Source organism: Cheilinus undulatus, unplaced genomic scaffold (genome assembly GCF_018320785.1).
Source record: "Cheilinus undulatus unplaced genomic scaffold, ASM1832078v1 Contig21, whole genome shotgun sequence".
Taxonomy (NCBI): Eukaryota; Metazoa; Chordata; class Actinopteri; order Labriformes; family Labridae; genus Cheilinus; species Cheilinus undulatus.
Genome location: NW_024571689.1, coordinates 34,914 through 58,265, shown reverse-complemented (window position 1 = coordinate 58,265; position 23,352 = coordinate 34,914). Strand labels below are relative to the sequence as shown.

At 42.2% G+C, this 23,352-nt stretch overlaps 1 protein-coding gene across 1 annotated transcript in view; it reads left to right on the top strand.

Annotated features, from left to right (window-relative positions):
- Nucleotides 1-23,352, top strand: part of si:ch211-132g1.7 (prostaglandin F2 receptor negative regulator) — a 54,238-nt gene that overhangs the window by 5,535 nt on the left and 25,351 nt on the right. The window contains exons 3-4 of the mRNA XM_041782470.1: nucleotides 11,511-11,918; nucleotides 14,915-15,337. Of these exons, the coding sequence (XP_041638404.1) occupies nucleotides 11,511-11,918; nucleotides 14,915-15,337 (831 nt within the window). The remainder of the gene's footprint in view (nucleotides 1-11,510; nucleotides 11,919-14,914; nucleotides 15,338-23,352) is intronic.

Sequence of the window (23,352 nt, the reverse complement as noted above, 5' to 3'; positions counted from 1 at the left end):
TATTTATTTATATTCATGGTTATTGAGGTCTGCACTGCTCTGACCTGGAGGGTTATAATCTGTTGTTTATTATGGCGGTTTTATTCTCTTAAATGTTTCATTCCTCCTCATTGTGGAGGGGAAAGGACCTCACTGAAGGCCTGACCGTTAGACTCATACTGTCTTCATCAGACAGTCATGATGCTGTTAGAGGAAACACAAAGCCTCCTGCTTTATTCTGCTGTATCTTTGAGGACAGAGTCAGATATTTCCTCCTGTGTCTCTGACATAAACGTAGATATTCTCAGGGATTATAAAGGCTGACTCCAGCAGAGAAACCTGAGGATGCTCCCTCATACTTGGTCCAGTTTTAGGTCCACAATCCTCTCCATCAGACCAGTGGGATCCCTCCTTAGCCACTGTTTAAAGGATTACATCTATAGCTGAAAACATAGAGATGCTTCTCTGAGGCTCTGACGTGCGTCTGTGCAGGCGCCATCTTGGAGAGGGGTGGGCTTGGCTGAAGAAGAATGGACTTCTGACAGCAGCTCTACTACTCTGTTAAACCCTGGAGCATCATCTGAGCTGTTTTTAGAGTGAGACCCTGAGACGGTGAGGAGTTTCCCTCCTCTAAACCAGGCCTCGTATTGTTCATATCTGTGCCCAGGTTGCCGTCTTATTTGTGAGCTTTCCTCGTGCGCTCCCCTCTTGTATCGTCCACAAACAGTTTGATGTTTTCTCCTGATGTCTGCAGATTTTCTTTTGTTGTGCAGATTTTTAATTTGGATTATTTTCTGCTCAAACAGAAGGACCCAGTCAGCATTTTTATTCCTCTTTAATGAGGTTTATTCTGAATCCCCGCTCTAATGGCAGCCCTGGTCTACAGCAGGACGAACATGCTCTGTACAGGTACATGTTCTGAGCACGTGCGGCAGGTAAACCAGGATGAAGGAGTGCAGCGCGGCGTCCCCAGACGGCTCGTTAAATTTAGAGCTGCCTGTTTGTCTGCAGCATATGTACCAGTGTTTGTTGTGTTTGAAGGCTGTTGGTGTGGAGATGAGCAGATTACACTGAGGCATGGTGGTTATGTAAGCAGGAGTGAAGCTCAGGTCGCTCAGGGTTTCACACTCTTTCAGGGTGTTTTTAATTGACGGAGCAAAACGCTGATTATCGGTCTGGCCTTCGTTATCTAGTAACGTTTTAGATCCTTAACGAGCCGACCAGACGGCTCCTGCTGGTGAGACAGGTTATCGGGTTTAATATTCAGACAGTGAGTCAGTAATAGAACAGATTTAATGTGGCTAATATCTCATCTTAAAACTATAGATTTACATTATTTTAAAAGTTATCTGGTAGAGATGGGTTATCAGGTTATCAGGATTTCCATTATGTATCAGCATCAAGCTATCAGATGGAGCTACATATCCTGATCCATCTTGAATTCCTTTTAATGAGAGACTTTCATAGAGTAATTTTCCTTGAAATTACATCCCTGTACACTAGTTTCTCACTCCAGAGGAAATGACCATATATGGAAAAGTGGGTGAATCTGAGGAGAAGCGAGGAACACCCTCCTGTCCAGATCTGGCCATCACTTTCTGCAGAAAGCCAACAGCATATTTTCACCAACGCCTGACTGCAGGCTCCATAAAGACAGATTGTAAAGTGAAAACATCACATTTTCATGATTTTTTAACGTTCTGTGTTGTGATGAATTTTTTACAGCACAGCTACAGCTTTAGCTCTGACCTCAGAGGATAAATAAATGTTGTTGAATCAGAGCAGAAAAGGAGGTTTTTCCTCTGATTAACAATCAGAGTCTCTGTCCATGCTAACATAAGCCTGCTGCTGAAATCAGCTTTCTCCCTTTCATTTAAACAAAACACTGAAGACATCTGCAGGATAATTCAAGAAAATTACAGACAGAAATCCCTGAAATCCTCCTGGGGTGCTTTTTTCAACCATTTAGCCAGGTAAAGTCTCCATAAGTAGTCTTTCAGTCTGTTATTTTACTGATCAATAGAATTAACAAGGACCAGAACTTAAAAAAAAAACATCTCTGTTTAAAGACAAGTGACTAGGAGAAGAATAACCCCACCGAAAAGCTGCAGCAAAACTTTAATAAAGTGTCTGACCTGCAAATTTAATATCAACTCTCTGGTACCCATTACAGAAATCACAACAAAAACATCTGCATAAGACAGTATATTTTTAAATGTACATAATAATGTCATCTGCATAAGACAGTATATTTTTAAATGTACATAATAATGTCATCTGCATAAGATAGTATATTTTTAAATATATAGACTAATGTCATCTGCATAAGATAGTATATTTTTAAATATATAGACTAATGTCATCTGCATAAGATAGTATATTTTTAAATGTACATAATAATGTCATCTGCATAAGATAGTATATTTTTAAATGTATATAATAATGTCATCTGCATAAGATAGTATATTTTTAAATATATAGACTAATGTCATCTGCATAAGATAGTATATTTTTAAATGTACATAATAATGTCATCTGCATAAGATAGTATATTTTTAAATGTATATAATAATGTCATCTGCATAAGACAGTATATTTTTAAATGTACATAATAATGTCATCTGCATAAGATAGTATATTTTTAAATGTATATAATAATGTCATCTGCATAAGATAGTATATTTTTAAATATATAGACTAATGTCATCTGCATAAGATAGTATATTTTTAAATATATAGACTAATGTCATCTGCATAAGATAGTATATTTTTAAATGTATATAATAATGTCATCTGCATAAGATAGTATATTTTTAAATGTATATAATAATGTCATCTGCATAAGATAGTATATTTTTAAATGTATATAATAATGTCATCTGCATAAGATAGTATATTTTAAAATGTATATAATAATGTCATCTGCATAAGATAGTATATTTTTAAATATATTGACTAATGTCATCTGCATAAGATAGTATATTTTTTAAATATATAGACTAATGTCATCTGCATAAGATAGTATATTTTTAAATATATAGACTAATGTCATCTGCATAAGATAGTATATTTTTAAATGTATATAATAATGTCATCTGCATAAGATAGTATATTTTTAAATATATAGACTAATGTCATCTGCATAAGATAGTATATTTTTAAATGTATATAATAATGTCATCTGCATAAGATAGTATATTTTTAAATATATTGACTAATGTCATCTGCATAAGATAGTATATTTTTAAATATATTGACTAATGTCATCTGCATAAGATAGTATATTTTTAAATGTATATAATAATGTCATCTGCATAAGATAGTATATTTTTAAATATATAGACTAATGTCATCTGCATAAGACAGTATATTTTTAAATGTATATAATAATGTCATCTGCATAAGATAGTATATTTTTAAATGTATATAATAATGTCATCTGCATAAGATAGTATATTTTTAAATGTATATAATAATGTCATCTGCATAAGATAGTATATTTTTAAATGTATATAATAATGTCATCTGCATAAGATAGTATATTTTAAAATGTATATAATAATGTCATCTGCATAAGATAGTATATTTTTAAATGTATATAATAATGTCATCTGCATAAGATAGTATATTTTTAAATATATAGACTAATGTCATCTGCATAAGACAGTATATTTTTAAATGTATATAATAATGTCATCTGCATAAGATAGTATATTTTTAAATGTATATAATAATGTCATCTGCATAAGATAGTATATTTTTAAATGTATATAATAATGTCATCTGCATAAGATAGTATATTTTTAAATGTATATAATAATGTCATCTGCATAAGATAGTATATTTTTAAATGTATGTAATAATGTCATCTGCATAAGATAGTATATTTTTAAATATATAGACTAATGTCATCTGCATGAATGTGACTGAAGATCAGCAGTTTTTGTAAAGCTTCTTCATCTTTAAAATAAGATTGATAAGATTGTGTTGATAAATCCCATATTCTAAAGGCATATCTATCATTTTACTCTTCTATGAAACTGTCATGAATATAAATGAGTGCTGAGCATTAAATAATCATGACTATAAATGTTCTGAAGCCCATTTAAACCAGTCAGAACCCTCCACTGCAGAATAAACTTTTCTTCTCGTCTCCCGCTGAGATAAACCCTTTTTCCCTCTGAACGTTTAGAAACTCATTTTTCCCAGTGGACCTGAACGCGTCGCACCATCTGCTGCATGTTGGACTCATTTTAAACTGTTACCTTTCATGTGAAGTATTCAGGGATAAAACTGGACCCTGTTTAAAGCTCTGCTGTTGGTGAGAGAGACACAGGATAAAAAAATCACATTCTGTAGGCCAACTTACAGCAATGCTCATCATTCTGCAGATATGTAGAGTTAATCAGAGTCATGATTCTGCAGATATGTAGAGTTAATCAGAGTCATGATTCTGCAGATATGTAGAGTTAATCAGAGTCATGATTCTAATATGTAGAGTTAATCAGAGTCATGATTCTGCAGATATGTAGAGTTAATCAGAGTCATGATTCTAATATGTAGAGTTAATCAGAGTCATGATTCTAATATGTAGAGTTAATCAGAGTCATGATTCTAATATGTAGAGTTAATCAGAGTCATCATTCTGCAGATATGTAGAGTTAATCAGAGTCATGATTCTAATATGTAGAGTTAATCAGAGTCATGATTCTGCAGATATGTAGAGTTAATCAGAGTCATGATTCTAATATGTAGAGTTAATCAGAGTCATGATTCTAATATGTAGAGTTAATCAGAGTCATGATTCTAATATGTAGAGTTAATCAGAGTCATCATTCTGCAGATATGTAGAGTTAATCAGAGTCATGATTCTGCAGATATGTAGAGTTAATCAGAGTCATGATTCTGCAGATATGTAGAGTTAATCAGAGTCATGATTCTAATATGTAGAGTTAATCAGAGTCATGATTCTAATATGTAGAGTTAATCAGAGTCATGATTCTAATATGTAGAGTTAAACATGCGTGTTTTTCTTGGTAACTTCCTGATCCTGCAGACGTTCAGAGCTCAGATTCTGCAGTATTTTGGTGATTAACCCCCTGAGTGTGTTTACTGCCTGAACATCAATCATCAGAGGAGATAATGATCTTTCTCTCGCTGTGCAGATGAGATGATGATTCCTCCTCTCCGTTTCTTCTTCATTGGTTTTTATTCTGCGTCTTTGTTATCTTCTTCTCTTTATTGTCTTCCTGCTCTTCCTCTTGTCTCCTTCTTAGACTTCTTCGTCCTTTTCCTCATACTCTTCATCTTCATCATCATAGTCTTCCTCATCCTTGCCCTTCTCAGGCCTCATCCTCTGTGCTTTTAATGTGAAGTGTAGGAAGTTGTTTCACAGTAAAAGCCCGTCGTTTTCAGGCCTGACTGATGTTATTGTGATATTATCTCAGCTCTAGTGGTGCCACACTGGGGAAACTGTGTTTGTGGGTTATTTTTGACTCGTCTTGTAATGTTATTAAGAATATTAGTTTTCCAGACTGACATTTTTCACACCTTTCTTGTGTTTTTCCTGTAAACACATGCTACTTGAGTAAAGGACGAGTGTGAACATGATTCTTGTGCTCAAACAGAGATGGGTTATTGTCTGCTGTCTGGTATTTGTTTAAACAGGTTCTTTAACGGATGTTTGACTCAGAGCTGACCTCTAAACTCCTCCTGTAGACTGACAGAGGGTCAGACTGGCATTAATGGTTCAGTCTTAGAAAGTGGAGCTGGTCTGGACAGCAGCGTTAGGATATTATGATAACGGGGACCAACACTGATCTGGTTCAGACACCAAACAGCTGATTGGTCTCAGACTCGGTCCAGTATTTCCTCCACTCTGCTCCTCCTCCCTCATATTCTTCATCTCCCCCTCCTCATCCTCCTCCTCGTCCTTGTTCTTCGTCCTCCTCCTTGTCCTCTCCACCGTCTTTTAGCTGATAAAATAAAATCATTTCATTTCCTCATGTGGTGACTCAGCAGATTTTAGTCACCAGTCATGGTGACAGAAGAGAAGTGAGTTGTGTAAGAGCCGGTTTCCTCATCAGATTAGAGAGAGGGAGAGTAACCTGGGCGAGCGAGGACGTCCCACACCTGTTTGAACAGGTCTGTAGGTGTGTCTGTACCGCCGCCATCAATCATTAACAGGTTTCTATGAATCAGACCGTTTACCTGCAGGCTGACCTACATCAGTGATCGCCGTACTTCCTGTTTCTCTGACCACGTCTCTGTTAGGATGGTTAACGACCTTTTAAGGTCACCGCTGACAACTGACTCGCCACAGAACCGTAGGGGTCTCACTAATGTGCTGAAACGGTTCTGGGTCTCTGACTTTTCTGTTCTGAGGGCTTTGCCCGGCCCTAGAGGGGTACGATGAGGGTTAAATACCGGGGCATCCTGATATATTGTCATGGAGAAGACTCTGGTCCAGAACCTTTATTCTGACAGTCTGGTCCAGAACCTTTATTCTGACAGTCTGGTCCAGAACATTTATTCTGACACTCTGGTCCAGAACCTTTATTCTGACAGTCTGGTCCAGAACCTTTATTCTGACAGTCTGGTCCAGAACCTTTATTCTGACACTCTGGTCCAGAACCTTTATTCTGACAGTCTGGTCCAGAACCTTTATTCTGACAGTCTGGTCCAGAACCTTTATTCTGACACTCTGGTCCAGAACCTTTATTCTGACAGTCTGGTCCAGAACCTTTATTCTGACAGTCTGGTCCAGAACCTTTATTCTGACACTCTGGTCCAGAACCTTTATTCTGACACTCTGGTCCAGAACCTTTATTCTGACACTCTGGTCCTGAACCTTTATTCTGACACTCTGGTCCTGAACCTTTATTCTGACAGTCTGGTCCAGAACCTTTATTCTGACAGTCTGGTCCAGAACCTTTATTCTGACACTCTGGTCCAGAACCTTTATTCTGACAGTCTGGTCCAGAACCTTTATTCTGACACTCTGGTCCAGAACCTTTATTCTGACACTCTGGTCCAGAACCTTTATTCTGACACTCTGGTCCAGAACCTTTATTCTGACAGTCTGGTCCAGAACCTTTATTCTGACAGTCTGGTCCAGAACCTTTATTCTGACACTCTGGTCCAGAACCTTTATTCTGACACTCTGGTCCAGAACCTTTATTCTGACACTCTGGTCCTGAACCTTTATTCTGACACTCTGGTCCAGAACCTTTATTCTGACACTCTGGTCCAGAACCTTTATTCTGACACTCTGGTCCTGAACCTTTATTCTGACAGTCTGGTCCAGAACCTTTATTCTGACACTCTGGTCCAGAACCTTTATTCTGACACTCTGGTCCAGAACCTTTATTCTGACAGTCTGGTCCAGAACCTTTATTCTGACACTCTGGTCCAGAACCTTTATTCTGACACTCTGGTCCAGAACCTTTATTCTGACACTCTGGTCCAGAACCTTTATTCTGACAGTCTGGTCCAGAACCTTTATTCTGACAGTCTGGTCCAGAACCTTTATTCTGACACTCTGGTCCTGAACCTTTATTCTGACACTCTGGTCCAGAACCTTTATTCTGACACTCTGGTCCAGAACCTTTATTCTGACACTCTGGTCCAGAACCTTTATTCTGACACTCTGGTCCAGAACCTTTATTCTGACACTCTGGTCCAGAACCTTTATTCTGACACTTTGGTCCTGAACCTTTATTCTGACACTCTGGTCCTGAACCTTTATTCTGACAGTCTGGTCCTGACCCTTTATTCTGACAGTCTGGTCCAGAACCTTTATTCTGACACTCTGGTCCAGAACCTTTATTCTGACACTCTGGTCCAGAACCTTTATTCTGACACTCTGGTCCAGAACCTTTATTCTGACACTCTGGTCCAGAATCTTTTTCGACAGTCTGGTCCAGAACCTTTATTCTGACACTCTGGTCCAGAACCTTTATTCTGACAGTCTGGTCCAGAACCTTTATTCTGACAGTCTGGTCCAGAACCTTTATTCTGACACTCTGGTCCTGAACCTTTATTCTGACAGTCTGGTCCTGAACCTTTATTCTGACACTCTGGTCCAGAACCTTTATTCTGACACTCTGGTCCAGAACCTTTTTCGACAGTTTGGTCCAGAACCTTTATTCTGACACTCTGGTCCTGAACCTTTATTCTGACAGTCTGGTCCAGAACCTTTATTCTGACAGTCTGGTCCAGAACCTTTATTCTGACAGTCTGGTCCAGAACCTTTATTCTGACACTCTGGTCCAGAACCTTTATTCTGACACTCTGGTCCAGAACCTTTATTCTGACACTCTGGTCCTGAACCTTTATTCTGACACTCTGGTCCAGAACCTTTATTCTGACACTCTGGTCCAGAACCTTTATTCTGACACTCTGGTCCAGAACCTTTATTGTGACACTCTGGTCCTGACCTTTATTCTGACAGTCTGGTCCAGAACCTTTATTTTTACAGTCTGGTCCAGAACCTTTATTCTGACACTCTGGTCCTGAACCTTTATTCTGACAGTCTGGTCCAGAACCTTTATTCTGACAGTCTGGTCCAGAACCTTTATTCTGACAGTCTGGTCCAGAACCTTTATTCTGACACTCTGGTCCTGAACCTTTATTCTGACAGTCTGGTCCAGAATCTTTATTCTGACAGTCTGGTCCAGAACCTTTATTCTGACACTCTGGTCCAGAACCTTTATTCTGACACTCTGGTCCAGAACCTTTATTCTGACAGTCTGGTCCAGAACCTTTATTCTGACAGTCTGGTCCAGAACCTTTATTCTGACACTCTGGTCCTGACCCATTATTCTGACAGTCTGGTCCTGACCCTTTATTCTGACAGTCTGGTCCAGAATCTTTATTCTGACAGTCTGGCCCAGAACCTTTATTCTGACAGTCTGGTCCAGAACCTTTATTCTGACACTCTGGTCCAGAACCTTTATTCTGACACTCTGGTCCTGAACCTTTATTCTGACACTCTGGTCCAGAACCTTTATTCTGACAGTCTGGTCCAGAACCTTTATTCTGACACTCTGGTCCTGAACCTTTATTCTGACACTCTGGTCCTGAACCTTTATTCTGACACTCTGGTCCAGAACCTTTATTCTGACACTCTGGTCCAGAACCTTTATTCTGACACTCTGGTCCTGAACCTTTATTCTGACACTCTGGTCCAGAACCTTTATTCTGACACTCTGGTCCTGAACCTTTATTCTGACAGTCTGGTCCTGAACCTTTATTCTGACACTCTGGTCCAGAACCTTTATTCTGATTGTCTGGTCCAGAACCTTTATTCTGACACTCTGGTCCTGAACCTTTATTCTGACAGTCTGGTCCTGAACCTTTATTCTGACACTCTGGTCCAGAACCTTTATTCTGATTGTCTGGTCCAGAACCTTTATTCTGACACTCTGGTCCTGAACCTTTATTCTGACACTCTGGTCCAGAACCTTTATTCTGACACTCTGGTCCAGAACCTTTATTCTGACACTCTGGTCCAGAACCTTTATTCTGACAGTCTGGTCCTGACCCTTTATTCTGACACTCTGGTCCAGAACCTTTATTCTGATTGTCTGGTCCAGAACCTTTATTCTGACACTCTGGTCCTGAACCTTTATTCTGACACTCTGGTCCAGAACCTTTATTCTGACACTCTGGTCCTGAACCTTTATTCTGACACTCTGGTCCAGAACCTTTATTCTGACACTCTGATCCTGAACCTTTATTCTGACACTCTGATCCTGAACCTTTATTCTGACACTCTGGTCCTGAACCTTTATTCTGACACTCTGGTCCAGAACCTTTATTCTGACACTCTGATCCTGAACCTTTATTCTGACACTCTGGTCCAGAACCTTTATTCTGACACTCTGATCCTGAACCTTTATTCTGACACTCTGGTCCAGAACCTTTATTCTGACACTCTGGTCCAGAACCTTTATTCTGACTCTCTGGTCCTGAACCTTTATTCTGACACTCTGGTCCAGAACCTTTATTCTGACTGTCTGGTCCAGAACCTTTATTCTGACAGTCTGGTCCTGACCCTTTATTCTGACACTCTGGTCCAGAACCTTTATTCTGACACTCTGGTCCTGAACATTTATTCTGACAGTCTGGTCCAGAACATTTATTCTGACAGTCTGGTCCAGAACCTTTATTCTGACACTCTGGTCCTGAACCTTTATTCTGACACTCTGGTCCAGAACCTTTATTCTGACAGTCTGGTCCTGACCCTTTATTCTGACACTCTGGTCCAGAACCTTTATTCTGACTCTCTGGTCCTGAACCTTTATTCTGACACTCTGGTCCAGAACCTTTATTCTGACACTCTGGTCCAGAACCTTTATTCTGACAGTCTGGTCCTGACCCTTTATTCTGACACTCTGGTCCAGAACCTTTATTCTGACACTCTGGTCCAGAACCTTTATTCTGACAGTCTGGTCCAGAACCTTTATTCTGACACTCTGGTCCTGAACCTTTATTCTGACACTCTGGTCCTGAACCTTTATTCTGACACTCTGGTCCTGAACCTTTATTCTGACACTCTGGTCCAGAACCTTTATTCTGACACTCTGGTCCAGAACCTTTATTCTGACAGTCTGGTCCAGAACCTTTATTCTGACACTCTGGTCCAGAACCTTTATTCTGACAGTCTGGTCCAGAACCTTTATTCTGACACTCTGGTCCTGACCCTTTATTCTGACAGTCTGGTCCTGAACCTTTATTCTGACACTCTGGTCCAGAACCTTTATTCTGACAGTCTGGTCCTGACCCTTTATTCTGACACTCTGGTCCAGAACCTTTATTCTGACACTCTGGTCCAGAACATTTATTCTGACAGTCTGGTCCAGAACCTTTATTCTGACACTCTGGTCCTGAACCTTTATTCTGACACTCTGGTCCTGAACCTTTATTCTGACAGTCTGGTCCTGACCCTTTATTCTGATTGTCTGGTCCAGAACCTTTATTCTGACTCTCTGGTCCTGAACCTTTATTCTGACACTCTGGTCCAGAACCTTTATTCTGACACTCTGGTCCAGAACCTTTATTCTGACAGTCTGGTCCTGACCCTTTATTCTGACACTCTGGTCCAGAACCTTTATTCTGACACTCTGGTCCAGAACCTTTATTCTGACAGTCTGGTCCAGAACCTTTATTCTGACACTCTGGTCCAGAACCTTTATTCTGACAGTCTGGTCCAGAACCTTTATTCTGACACTCTGGTCCAGAACCTTTATTCTGACACTCTGGTCCAGAACCTTTATTCTGACACTCTGGTCCAGAACCACAGTCATGGGGAGGACTGCTGCCTTAGCTCATGTCCAGAGGACATCATCGACCCCCTTCACATGGAGGGTCTGCCACAGAAGGTCTCTGGTGAGAGGGTTGGCTTTCAGTGCCGTCCCAAAAGACACCTGTCCCAGTAAAAGTTCAGGTTTTCCTGTTGATCCTGTCCTGACTTCATTAGTTCTGGTTCTCATTATTTATCAGTGTTTCTGTTTTCTTTTTTCCATCAGTGATCCCAAACACACTGAGAGTCTCCCCTCAGGCTCCGCCCCCCACGGTCCCAGAGGGAAGTGACATCACGCTGTCGTGTAACGTGACCCGGGAGCTGACCCAGCCCACCTACCTGTCAGTCACCTGGTCAGTGAAGAGGGGGACATCCTCCGAGGACATCCTGGTGTTTGGCCCTCAGGGAGACGTGACGGTGGGGTCCAAGTACGCCCGGCGGTACTCCGACGGTGGAATACGATTGGTTCCTGGGAGGAACGGCGTCTTTGAGCTGGTGGTTACCAGGGCAACGACGTCAGACGACGGAGCGTACGAGTGTAACGGGACGGAGTGGACACATGAGGACGGAGGACGCTGGGTGAAGATCGTGGAGAGTAAGAAGGAGATGGGGACGGTGGCAGTCACGCCCACAGGTGAGTTGGAGACGTAGACTCGCTGTCTGATGATGAGTAGATGTTTACGACCTTTCATTCCTTTTTCAGTTTCTTTTTAGAACTTTTCCACAAACTGAACATCTTTAGATGCTGTTTAATCTCAGATGGAGGCTTCTTAACTCCAGTGAAAGTGTTTCTACCTGAAGGATGGTCAGAATCAGGGCTGTAGTCTGGATCTTTCTACATGATCTCTAAAGCTGCTGTTTCTGAGAGTTTCCTCTCTGCCTCAGTCTCACGGCTGGTTTTCAGAGAGAGAGAGAGAGACCCTTCAGGATTAGAGCGGGAGTGACGGGGGGACGTGGGAGAGGTCTCTCCGTCTCTTTGTCTGTCTGTTTCCTTGGATGCCTCTCTCCGTATTGACCGTGTTCACGGCCGCCCATCCAGGGGAAATGGAGAGTTTTCCGAGTCCAGACCCATGGAGAGGGCTGGTGTGGTCAGGAATATCAGGGTCGGACTAGATTTAAGCTGGAATGTGTGATTTGTACTGATGTAGGCCAGTGAGTCAGGAACCTTTAGACCTGATTCTAAAATCTGATCAGTGCTGCAGCAGCCAATCACATGCATGGTGGATGTTCTTGCATCTATAAGCGCCATTCAGGGGTGCCGGCGTTCACCAGAGCAGGTTTCCACGGCTCTCTCTCTCCATATGGACTCTGGTTTGTGTGCAGAGTAAAGAGGATGAGAAAAGTCAAACAAAGCTGCCTTTGTGTCTTTTTGTCCTCTCTGAGACGCCGTCCGTCCACCGTCTAGGAGACGTAGAGCAACGTGAGCTCTGGTTTAAGGTAAACAGAGAGACGGAGCAGGTTTAATGGTTTCTAAAGGTTACTGTAGAATAGAGAGAGAGTTTACTCAGAGTATTTACAACAGACAGCTCTGCTAGAACTGTCAGTCTAAACCTCACAGATCTGGAGCTCAGATAGAAATAAATATCAGTATTAAAGATCTTCTATCACGTTACACCGACACTGGTGTAGAGTCTCTCATGTTCTAGACTTCTCTCTCATTAAAGTCAATGCTCAGCTCTAAGAGTGGTTGGTCCTGACAAAGAAGAGGACCTCTGTCCTTTATTAAAGCCTTTAAAGGATGTGAAAATAGAAAATAAGAATTATAGATTAACACTAATATTTGACTAATGTCTCTGTGTTATTGATCATATTGTTGAGTAACGGCAGAGTCAAAGCGTTGTAGATATCACAGAAACTTAAAGATGTCCCGGTATCTTTTCCCAGAATCCTTCAGCCCTGATATAACAGAGTAAATATAAGACGAGCCAACCAGAGAGAGCTGATATGATCATTCTGACAGATGATATCACTGAGAGCTGTGACATCCTGTTAGAGACACCGTCTCTGTGTGTTCATCAGCAGCCTGTAGGTTAAAGACAGTCAGATGTTCTCTGTCACTGCAGCGAGGCTGTCTGAGCCGCCATCAGAGAGACGGGAATCCTTCACACCAGAGCAGACGACAGTTCAACATCCTTCATCTCTCTACCCCTCCTAGAACAAGGATAAACCAAATATCTCTGTTCTTTGTGACTGAGTAGGTAAATATGGAGGGAAAAAGGCCCCAACATCCCCGGCTTCACCAGCACTCCATCCTCTGCCTTTCAGAATCAGAACAAGCTTTAATGACTAGGTATTTTAACATCATCAGAGTGACTCTGTGACTGTTGAGTGATCATCAGAGTGACTCTGTGACTGTTGAGTGATCATCAGACTGACTCTGTGACTGTTGAGTGGTTGCCATAGTAACCCTGTGACTGTTGAGTGGTTGCCAAAGTGACTCTGTGACTGTTGAGTGATTATCAGAGTGACTCTGTGACTGTTGAGTGATCATCAGAGTGACTCTGTGACTGTTGAGTGATCATCAGAGTGACTCTGTGACTGTTGAGTGGTTGCCATAGTAACACTGTGACTGTTGAGTGGTTGCCAAAGTGACTCTGTGACTGTTGAGTGATCATCAGAGTGATTCTGTGACTGTTGAGTGATCATCAGAGTGACTCTGTGACTGTTGAGTGATCATCAGAGTGACTCTGTGACTGTTGAGTGGTTGCCATAGTAACACTGTGACTGTTGAGTGGTTGCCAAAGTGACTCTGTGACTGTTGAGTGATCATCAGAGTGATTCTGTGACTGTTGAGTGATCATCAGAGTGACTCTGTGACTGTTGAGTGATCATCAGAGTGACTCTGTGACTGTTGAGTGGTTGCCATAGTAACACTGTGACTGTTGAGTGGTTGCCAAAGTGACTCTGTGACTGTTGAGTGATCATCAAAGTGACTCTGTGACTGTTGAGTGGTTGCCAAAGTGACTCTGTGACTGTTGAGTGATCATCAGAGTGACTCTGTGACTGTTGAGCGATCATCAGAGTGACTCTGTGACTGTTGAGCGATCATCAGAGTGACTCTGTGACTGTTGAGTGATCATCAGAGTGACTCTGTGACTGTTGAGTGATCATCAGAGTGACTCTGTGACTGTTGAGTGATCATCAGACTGACTCTGTGACTGTTGAGTGGTTGCCATAGTAACCCTGTGACTGTTGAGTGGTTGCCAAAGTGACTCTGTGACTGTTGAGTGATTATCAGAGTGACTCTGTGACTGTTGAGTGATCATCAGAGTGACTCTGTGACTGTTGAGTGGTTGCCATAGTAACACTGTGACTGTTGAGTGGTTGCCAAAGTGACTCTGTGACTGTTGAGTGATCATCAAAGTGACTCTGTGACTGTTGAGTGGTTGCCATAGTAACACTATGACTGTTGAGTGGTTGCCAAAGTGACTCTGTGACTGTTGAGTGATCATCAGAGTGACTCTGTGACTGTTGAGCGATCATCAGAGTGACTCTGTGACTGTTGAGTGGTCATCAGAGTGATAGTTAACCCTTTCTGTGTCATGGGTCAGTGAGTTTTAATAATAGTCCTTTAGCCAATCAGAGCTCGCTATTTCTCCTGATTTAACCCTTTTGTTTTCTCTTTTTCAGGTCAGACCCTCGCTGTGAAGACCTCCTCCCCCTCCTCCTCCTCTTCCTCCCTCGTCCTCACCCCAGGTAACACCTTGACCCTCCTGTGCTCTGTCAGCGCCGATAACCTCCCCGCCTTGGCCCTGGAGGTCACCTGGTTGGCTGATGGCCGTGACATCATCACCATGGAGCGTAGCGGCGTGGTCATCTCTAACACCTCTCTGCCAGCACAGGGGAGGAGGGGGGAGGCCAGCCTGGAACAGACGGCGCTGGGGGAGTATCGGCTGGGGGTCAGGGGAGTGAGCGGCGAGGACGGGGGAGCATACGTCTGCAGGGTCAGAGCCTTCGTAGAGAAAGGTGGGCGGAGCTCCGGAGGAGGAGGAAGGTGGCATATGGCGGCAGAGAAGATGTCCAACGTTGTGGCAGTGAAGGTGACGCAGATCAGTGAGTCTGAATGTTTTTTCTTTATTACTGATTAATTACATTTTAATATAAATGAATTGAGTTTTTGTTTTATTGATTTAGTTTAAATAAAAATATATTTAGTTTTTATTATAAATGAATTTAGTTTTTATTTTGAAATGTTTTCGTGATATCAGATGAATAAAGTATAGTTTAAGTTTAGTCAAAATCAAACTGATTCAGACCTTTTTGTTTCTTCAGGGTATTTTATGGTATATTATATAAAAATGCAGGAAAATTGTTCATATATGTTGGCAATGCTGGCTAAAAGTGGGCGGAGCCATCAAACCCAGATAAACCCTGCATCTGATCCAGTATTCAGGGTCTGCTGCTCCATCTGTGAAGTCAGTTCAGTTTTGGTTTATAGAGTCAAATGTGTCGCCCTCTTCTTCTTCGTTGGTTTTCTGATGTGTCACAGAGCGCTGGTGTGGTTGGAGAATCTGAGTCTCAAAGGGGAGCTCTTTAATCCGCCGCTCGGCCTGTCGGCTGGCGCTGTGAGGAGGATTGATTAGTAATGCCTGTCCTGAGCTCTGATATACCCTCACTGAGCGTGTGCGGAGCCTCAGCAGAGCAGAGCTGTCAAACGGCGCTGAGTCAGCAGGGCCAAGCGTGGCGTGGTGGGAGGTCCCGTGTCCGTCTGTCTTTGATTCTCTGTTTAAACTTCTTCTCAGGTCTCTCTCTGCGCCGGGGTTAGCACAGACTCTCAGAGAGGCCTGATCTGGATCAAGGACTGGGTCTTTGTTTTATTAAATAGAGGAGGCCGTCAGTGATGTGAGGAGCTGCTGATCAGACTCTGCTAATCCAGATTAATCCATCAACTCTGCTGCTTTTAAAAAACATTCACCTCTGTAGGCAGGTCTATGGTCCACATAGACGATGGTTAAAAAGGTCCTAGATAATGATTAAAGTCATTAAAACCATCAGATCATCCTCAGGACTAATCTGTCTGAACTCAGAGAGAACAGAAACAACACCTCAGAGTTTGAACAGAGACGTTCTCGCGTTCTGAGACCATCATTGATGTCTGTTTTTATCAGCGCCCCAGCTTTTTGGGGAATTGTGTTCATGTATGGACTGTAGATGGTAGATGTTATTTCAGTGGTGAAGTAGTGGCCCTGTTGTTGCTCTGTGGATGAATGAATGAATGAATGATGCCGTCTTTGATGAATTAATGAATGTTTGTTATCTAACAGTTCTCAGTTATTTTTAAAGCTGTAGAGGATCAGCTGGAGGACCATCAGGTCCAGACTGAGGCACAGAGCTCCAGACTGAGGGACGGAGCTCCAGACTGAGGGACAGAGCTCCAGACTGAGGGACGGAGCTCCAGACTGAGGGACAGAGCTCCAGAGCTCCATACAGAGCTCCAGAGCTCCAGACCGAGGGACGGAGCTCCAGAGCTCCAGACTGAGGGACAGAACTCCAGAGCTCCAGACTGAGGGACAGAGCTCCAGACTGAGGGAAAGGGCTCCAGACTGAGGGACAGAGCTCCAGAGCTCCATACAGAGCTCCAGAGCTCCAGACCGAGGGACGGAGCTCCAGAGCTCCAGACTGAGGGACGGAGCTCCAGACTGAGGGACAGAGCTCCAGACTGAGGCACAGAGCTCCAGACTGAGGGACGGAGCTCCAGACTGAGGGACAGAGCTCCAGACTGAGGGACGGAGCTCCAGACTGAGGGACGGAGCTCCAGACTGAGGGACGGAGCTCCAGACTGAGGGACAGAGCTCCAGAGCTCCATACAGAGCTCCAGAGCTCCAGACCGAGGGACGGAGCTCCAGAGCTCCAGACTGAGGGACAGAACTCCAGAGCTCCAGACTGAGGGACAGAGCTCCAGACTGAGGGAAAGGGCTCCAGAGCTCCAGACTGAGGGACAGAGCTCCAGACTGAGGGAAAGGGCTCCAGAGCTCCAGACTGAGGGACAGAGCTCCAGACTGAGGGAAAGGGCTCCAGAGCTCCAGACTGAGGGACAGAGCTCCAGACTGAGGGAAAGGGCTCCAGAGCTCCAGACTGAGGGACAGAGCTCCAGACTGAGGGACAGAGCTCCAGACTGAGGGACGGAGCTCCAGAGCTCCATACAGAGCTCCAGAGCTCCAGAGCTCCAGACTGAGGGACAGAGCTCCAGAGCTCCATACAGAGCTCCAGAGCTCCAGACAGAGGGACGGAGCTCCAGAGCTCCAGACTGAGGGACAGAGATCCAGACTGAGACACAGAGCTCCAGAGCTCCAGACTGAGGGACAGAGCTCCAGACTGAGGGACAGGGCTCCAGAGCTCCAGACTGAGGGACAGAGCTCCAGAGCTCCAGACTGAGGGACGGAGCTCCAGAGCTCCAGACTGAGGGACAGAGCTCCAGACAGAGGGACAGAGCTCCAGACTGAGGCCCAGAGCTCCAGACAGAGGGACAGAGCTCCAGACTGAGGCCCAGAGCTCCAGACTGAGGGACGGAGCTCCAGACTGAGGCCCAGAGCTCCAGACAGAGGGACAGAGCTCCAGACTGAGGGACAGAGCTCCAGACTGAGGCACAGAGCTCCAGAGCTCCAGACTGAGGGACAGAGCTCCAGACTGAGGCACAGAGCTCCAGAGCTCCAGACTGAGGGACAGAGCTCCAGACAGAGGGACAGAGCTCCAGACTGAGGCCCAGAGCTCCAGACAGAGGGACAGAGCTCCAGACTGAGGCCCAGAGCTCCAGACTGAGGGACGGAGCTCCAGACTGAGGCCCAGAGCTCCAGACAGAGGGACAGAGCTCCAGACTGAGGGACAGAGCTCCAGACTGAGGCACAGAGCTCCAGAGCTCCAGACTGAGGGACAGAGCTCCAGACTGAGGGACAGGGCTCCAGAGCTCCAGACTGAGGGACAGAGCTCCAGACTGAGGGACAGAGCTCCAGAGCTCCAGACTGAGGGACAGAGCTCCAGAGCTCCAGACTGAGCGACAGAGCTCCAGACTGAGGGACAGAGGAATATTCCTCTAGAGTCTGTAGTTGTTGTTGATGTCAAATAAACTTGCTCTGTGAAATGTTTGTCTCTGTGTGACTGACGGACGTTATCGTCTCCTCACATCTCTGACCTTTATCTTGGTAACTCTACCCTAACTTCCTGTTCTTTGTGTTTGTATCTACATCCTGTTCTGCAGTTTCCTCCTTTATATATTTATTTTTAACGTGTTTTCTTTGCACAGGCTTTAACCTGACCATGATAATCTAAAGGCTGACAGATATGAGAGTTCCTGAGGATCAATAATGAACTCATCAATAATCAGACATTTTCATTCTCTTTTCTAAACAGTCGTGAATTTTTCACCGATATCACACAGACTTAGTGATAAAGAATGAAGACATTAGATTAAAATTCAACAGTCAGGGTTAGGGTTATGTGGCTGAGCACTGCAAGGTATCAATGTTCACATTTAGTTTCTCATGATCTCTTAGAGAGCTAAGGTTAGCATCCTTTTTCAGATGCACACATGAACAAAATAGTTGGTACCCTCACCGCGTGTTTGAGCTTAATGATGCTGACATTTTCTCTCCTGTTTGACCATAAAATCAGACCAGAGTTTGGCCATCAGGTCAATCCTACCTTACTGAATCCCCTTTGGTCTAAATCAGCACTTTGATGTACATCATGCCAACATGACTCTACTCCGCAGATCACAAGTCATTACTGGGGATGGATGCTGATATCTGCCAGCAGGGCAGATAGGACCGATACCTCCATCAAACTGATGCATCAGTGCATCCCTGTAGAGCTAATGAAGTGAGATGTGCATCCTGGTCCAGCAAGTCCACAGTCCTAGGGTTAGGTCCTAGGGTCCAACATCCACTGTGAATATAGTACAATAAAAGTAGAGGCTTCCCTGCTGGAGCAAACCGTGCAGAAAGAAGATATGACTAAAATAAAGCAATAAATAAGAGCACATCATTAACATTCCAAAAATCACATCCATCAACATTCCATATGTCACATCCATCAACATTCCATAAATCACATCAACATTCCACATATCACATCCATCAACATTCCATGTTTCACATCATCAACATTCCATAATTCACATCCATCGACATTCCGTATATCACATCCATCAGTATTCCATATGTCACATCCATCAACATTCCATAAATCACATCAACATTCCATATATCACATCCATCAACATTCCGTGTATCACATCATTAACATTCCATAAATCACATCCATCAACATTCCATATGTCACATCCATCAACATTCAATATGTCACATCCATCAACATTCCATGTTTCACATCATCAACATTCCATAAATCACATCCATCAACATTCCATATGTCACATCCATCACCATTCCATATATCACATCCATCAACATTCCATAAATCACATCAACATTCCATATATCACATCCATCAACATTCCGTGTATCACATCATTAACATTCCATATGTCACATCCATCAACATTCCATGTTTCACATCATCAACATTCCATAAATCACATCATCAACATTCCATATATCACATCCATCAGTATTCCATACATCACATCCATCAACATTCCATATTTCACATACATCAGTATTCCATATATCACATCCATCAACATTCCATATTTCACATCCATCAACATTCCATATGTCACATCTATCAACATTCCATAAATCACATCATCAACATTCCATAAATCACATCATCAACATTCCATATATCACATCCATCAGTATTCCATATATCACATCCATCAACATTCCATATTTCACATACATCAGTATTCCATATATCACATCCATCAACATTCCATATTTCACATACATCAGTATTCCATATATCACATCCATCAACATTCCATAAATCACATCGACATTCCATATATCACATCCATCAACATTCCATATTTCACATACATCAGTATTCCATATATCACATCCATCAACATTCCATATTTCACATCCATCAGTATTCCATATGTCACATCCATCAACATTCCATAAATCACATCGACATTCCATATATCACATCCATCAACATTCCGTGTATCACATCATTAACATTCCATAAATCACATCCATCAACATTCCATAAATCACATCAACATTCCATATATCACATCCATCAACATTCCGTGTATCACATCATTAACATTCCATAAATCACATCCATCAACATTCCATATTTCACATACATCAGTATTCCATATATCACATCCATCAACATTCCATATGTCACATCCATCAACATTCCATGTTTCACATCAACATTCCATATATCACATCATCAACATTCCATATATCACATCCATCAGTATTCCATACATCACATCCATCAACATTCCATATTTCACATCCATCAGTATTCCATATATCACATCCATCAACATTCCATATTTCACATCCATCAACATTCCATATGTCACATCTATCAACATTCCATAAATCACATCATCAACATTCCATAAATCACATCATCAACATTCCATATATCACATCCATCAACATTCCATATTTCACATACATCAGTATTCCATATATCACATCCATCAACATTCCATATTTCACATACATCAGTATTCCATATATCACATCCATCAACATTCCATTAATCACATCCATAAACATTCCATATTGCACATGCATCAGTATTCCATATATCACATCAACATTCCATATTGCACATGCATCAGTATTCCATATATCACACATCAACATTCCATATATCACATCCATCAGTATTCCATATATCACATACATCAGTATTCCATATATCACATCCATCATCATTCCATATTTCAAATGCATCAGTATTCCATGTATCACATCCATCAACCTTTCTATATATCACATCCATCAACATTCCATATTTCACATGCATCAGTATTCCATATATCACATCCATCAATATTCCATATTGCACATCCATCAACATTCCATAAATCACATCCACCAACATTCCATATGTCACATCCATCAGTATTCCATATATCACATGCATCAGTATTCCATAAATCACATCCATCATCATTCCATATTTCACATCCATCAACATTCCATGTATCACATCCATCAACATTCCATTAATCACATCCATCAACATTCCATATTGCACATGCATCAGTATTCCATATATCACACATCAACATTCCATATATCACATACATCAGTATTCCATATATCACATCATCATCATTCCATAAATCACATCCATCAGTATTCCATATATCACATACATCAGTATTCCATATATCACATCCATCATCATTCCATATTTCAAATGCATCAGTATTCCATGTATCACATCCATCAACCTTTCTATATAACACATCCATCAACATTCCATATTTCACATGCATCAGTATTCCATATATCACATCCATCAATATTCCATATTGCACATCCATCAACATTCCATAAATCACATCCACCAACATTCCATATGTCACATCCATCAGTATTCCATATATCACATGCATCAGTATTCCATAAATCACATCCATCATCATTCCATATTTCACATCCATCAACATTCCATGTATCACATCCACCAACATTCCATAAATCACATCCATCAGTATTCCATATATCACATACATCAGTATTCCATATATCACATCCATCATCATTCCATATTTCAAATGCATCAGTATTCCATGTATCACATCCATCATCATTCCATATTTCACATCCATCAACATTCCATGTATCACATCCATCAACATTCCATTAATCACATCCATCAACATTCCATATTGCACATGCATCAGTATTCCATATATCACATCCATCATCATTCCATATTTACATCCATCAACATTCCATATTGCACGTGCCCCACATGGTTCTTCTGGGTCAGTGGGACCTGTAGATGTCTTCAGACAGGGGAGTGGGCAGCTGGTGATTCTCTGTGCTTTGGCTTTGACCCTCTGGACAGATTGTGCTTGATGCTCAACATGTTTGATATTTCTGATTCCAGACTAGGGATTCTCCATCGGGAGCAGTTCAATGACACCGTGAAGATGAGGAATATCTGGGCAGATAGCTATGGTGTTCAGTCTTCAGGCTGGCCCACCGATCATCAGAGGGGACAGATCAGATCGATATAATCATGTAGTATGTATCCGAGCACTGATATGACTGACAGAGATCATGTGTTTATTTACATCCTGACAGTTTTAGAGAGGAGGATCATCAGAGTCTTCATCCCAGAGAAGAAACGCTCCAACCACAGTGTTGGAGAAGAAATGAGTATCCTCAGGCTAAACTGTGGGAGAGAACAGTGCTCAGATTGACTCTCCCTCACATATTTCATCCTCTGAGACTCCACTATCAGCCTCTACTGTGAGTCTCTGTCAGCTCCTATTCTTTTGATGTTCGGCCTTGAGGTTGCCCACTCTTCCCACGATGCTTTGCTACCAGCAGAAAGCAGCAGGAAGCACAGAGTCCAGAAATAAAAAAGATTTAAGGAGTTCTGTGAGGCAGAAACAGACAATTAAATAAACACGGGCCCCCACCATCTCCCAGAGTAGAGGCATCCCCCCCCCCCCGGATATATACAGCTGATATAGACTGATATTTACAGCTGATACAGACTGATATTTACAGCTAATATAGACTGATATTTACAGCTGATATAGACTGATATTTACAGCTGATATAGACTGATATTTACAGCTGATACAGACTGATATTTACAGCTGATATAGACTGATATTTACAGCTGATACAGACTGATATTTACAGCTGATGTAGACTGATATTTACAGCTGATATAGACTGATATTTACAGCTGATATAGACTGATATTTACAGCTGATGTAGACTGATATTTACAGCTGATGTAGACTGATATTTACAGCTGATACAGACCGATATTTACAGCTGATACAGACCGATATTTACAGCTGATATAGACCGATATTTACAGCTGATATAGACCGATATATACAGCTGATACAGACCGATATTTACAGCTGATATAGACCGATATTTACAGCTGATATAGACCGATATTTACAGCTGATATAGACCGATATTTACAGC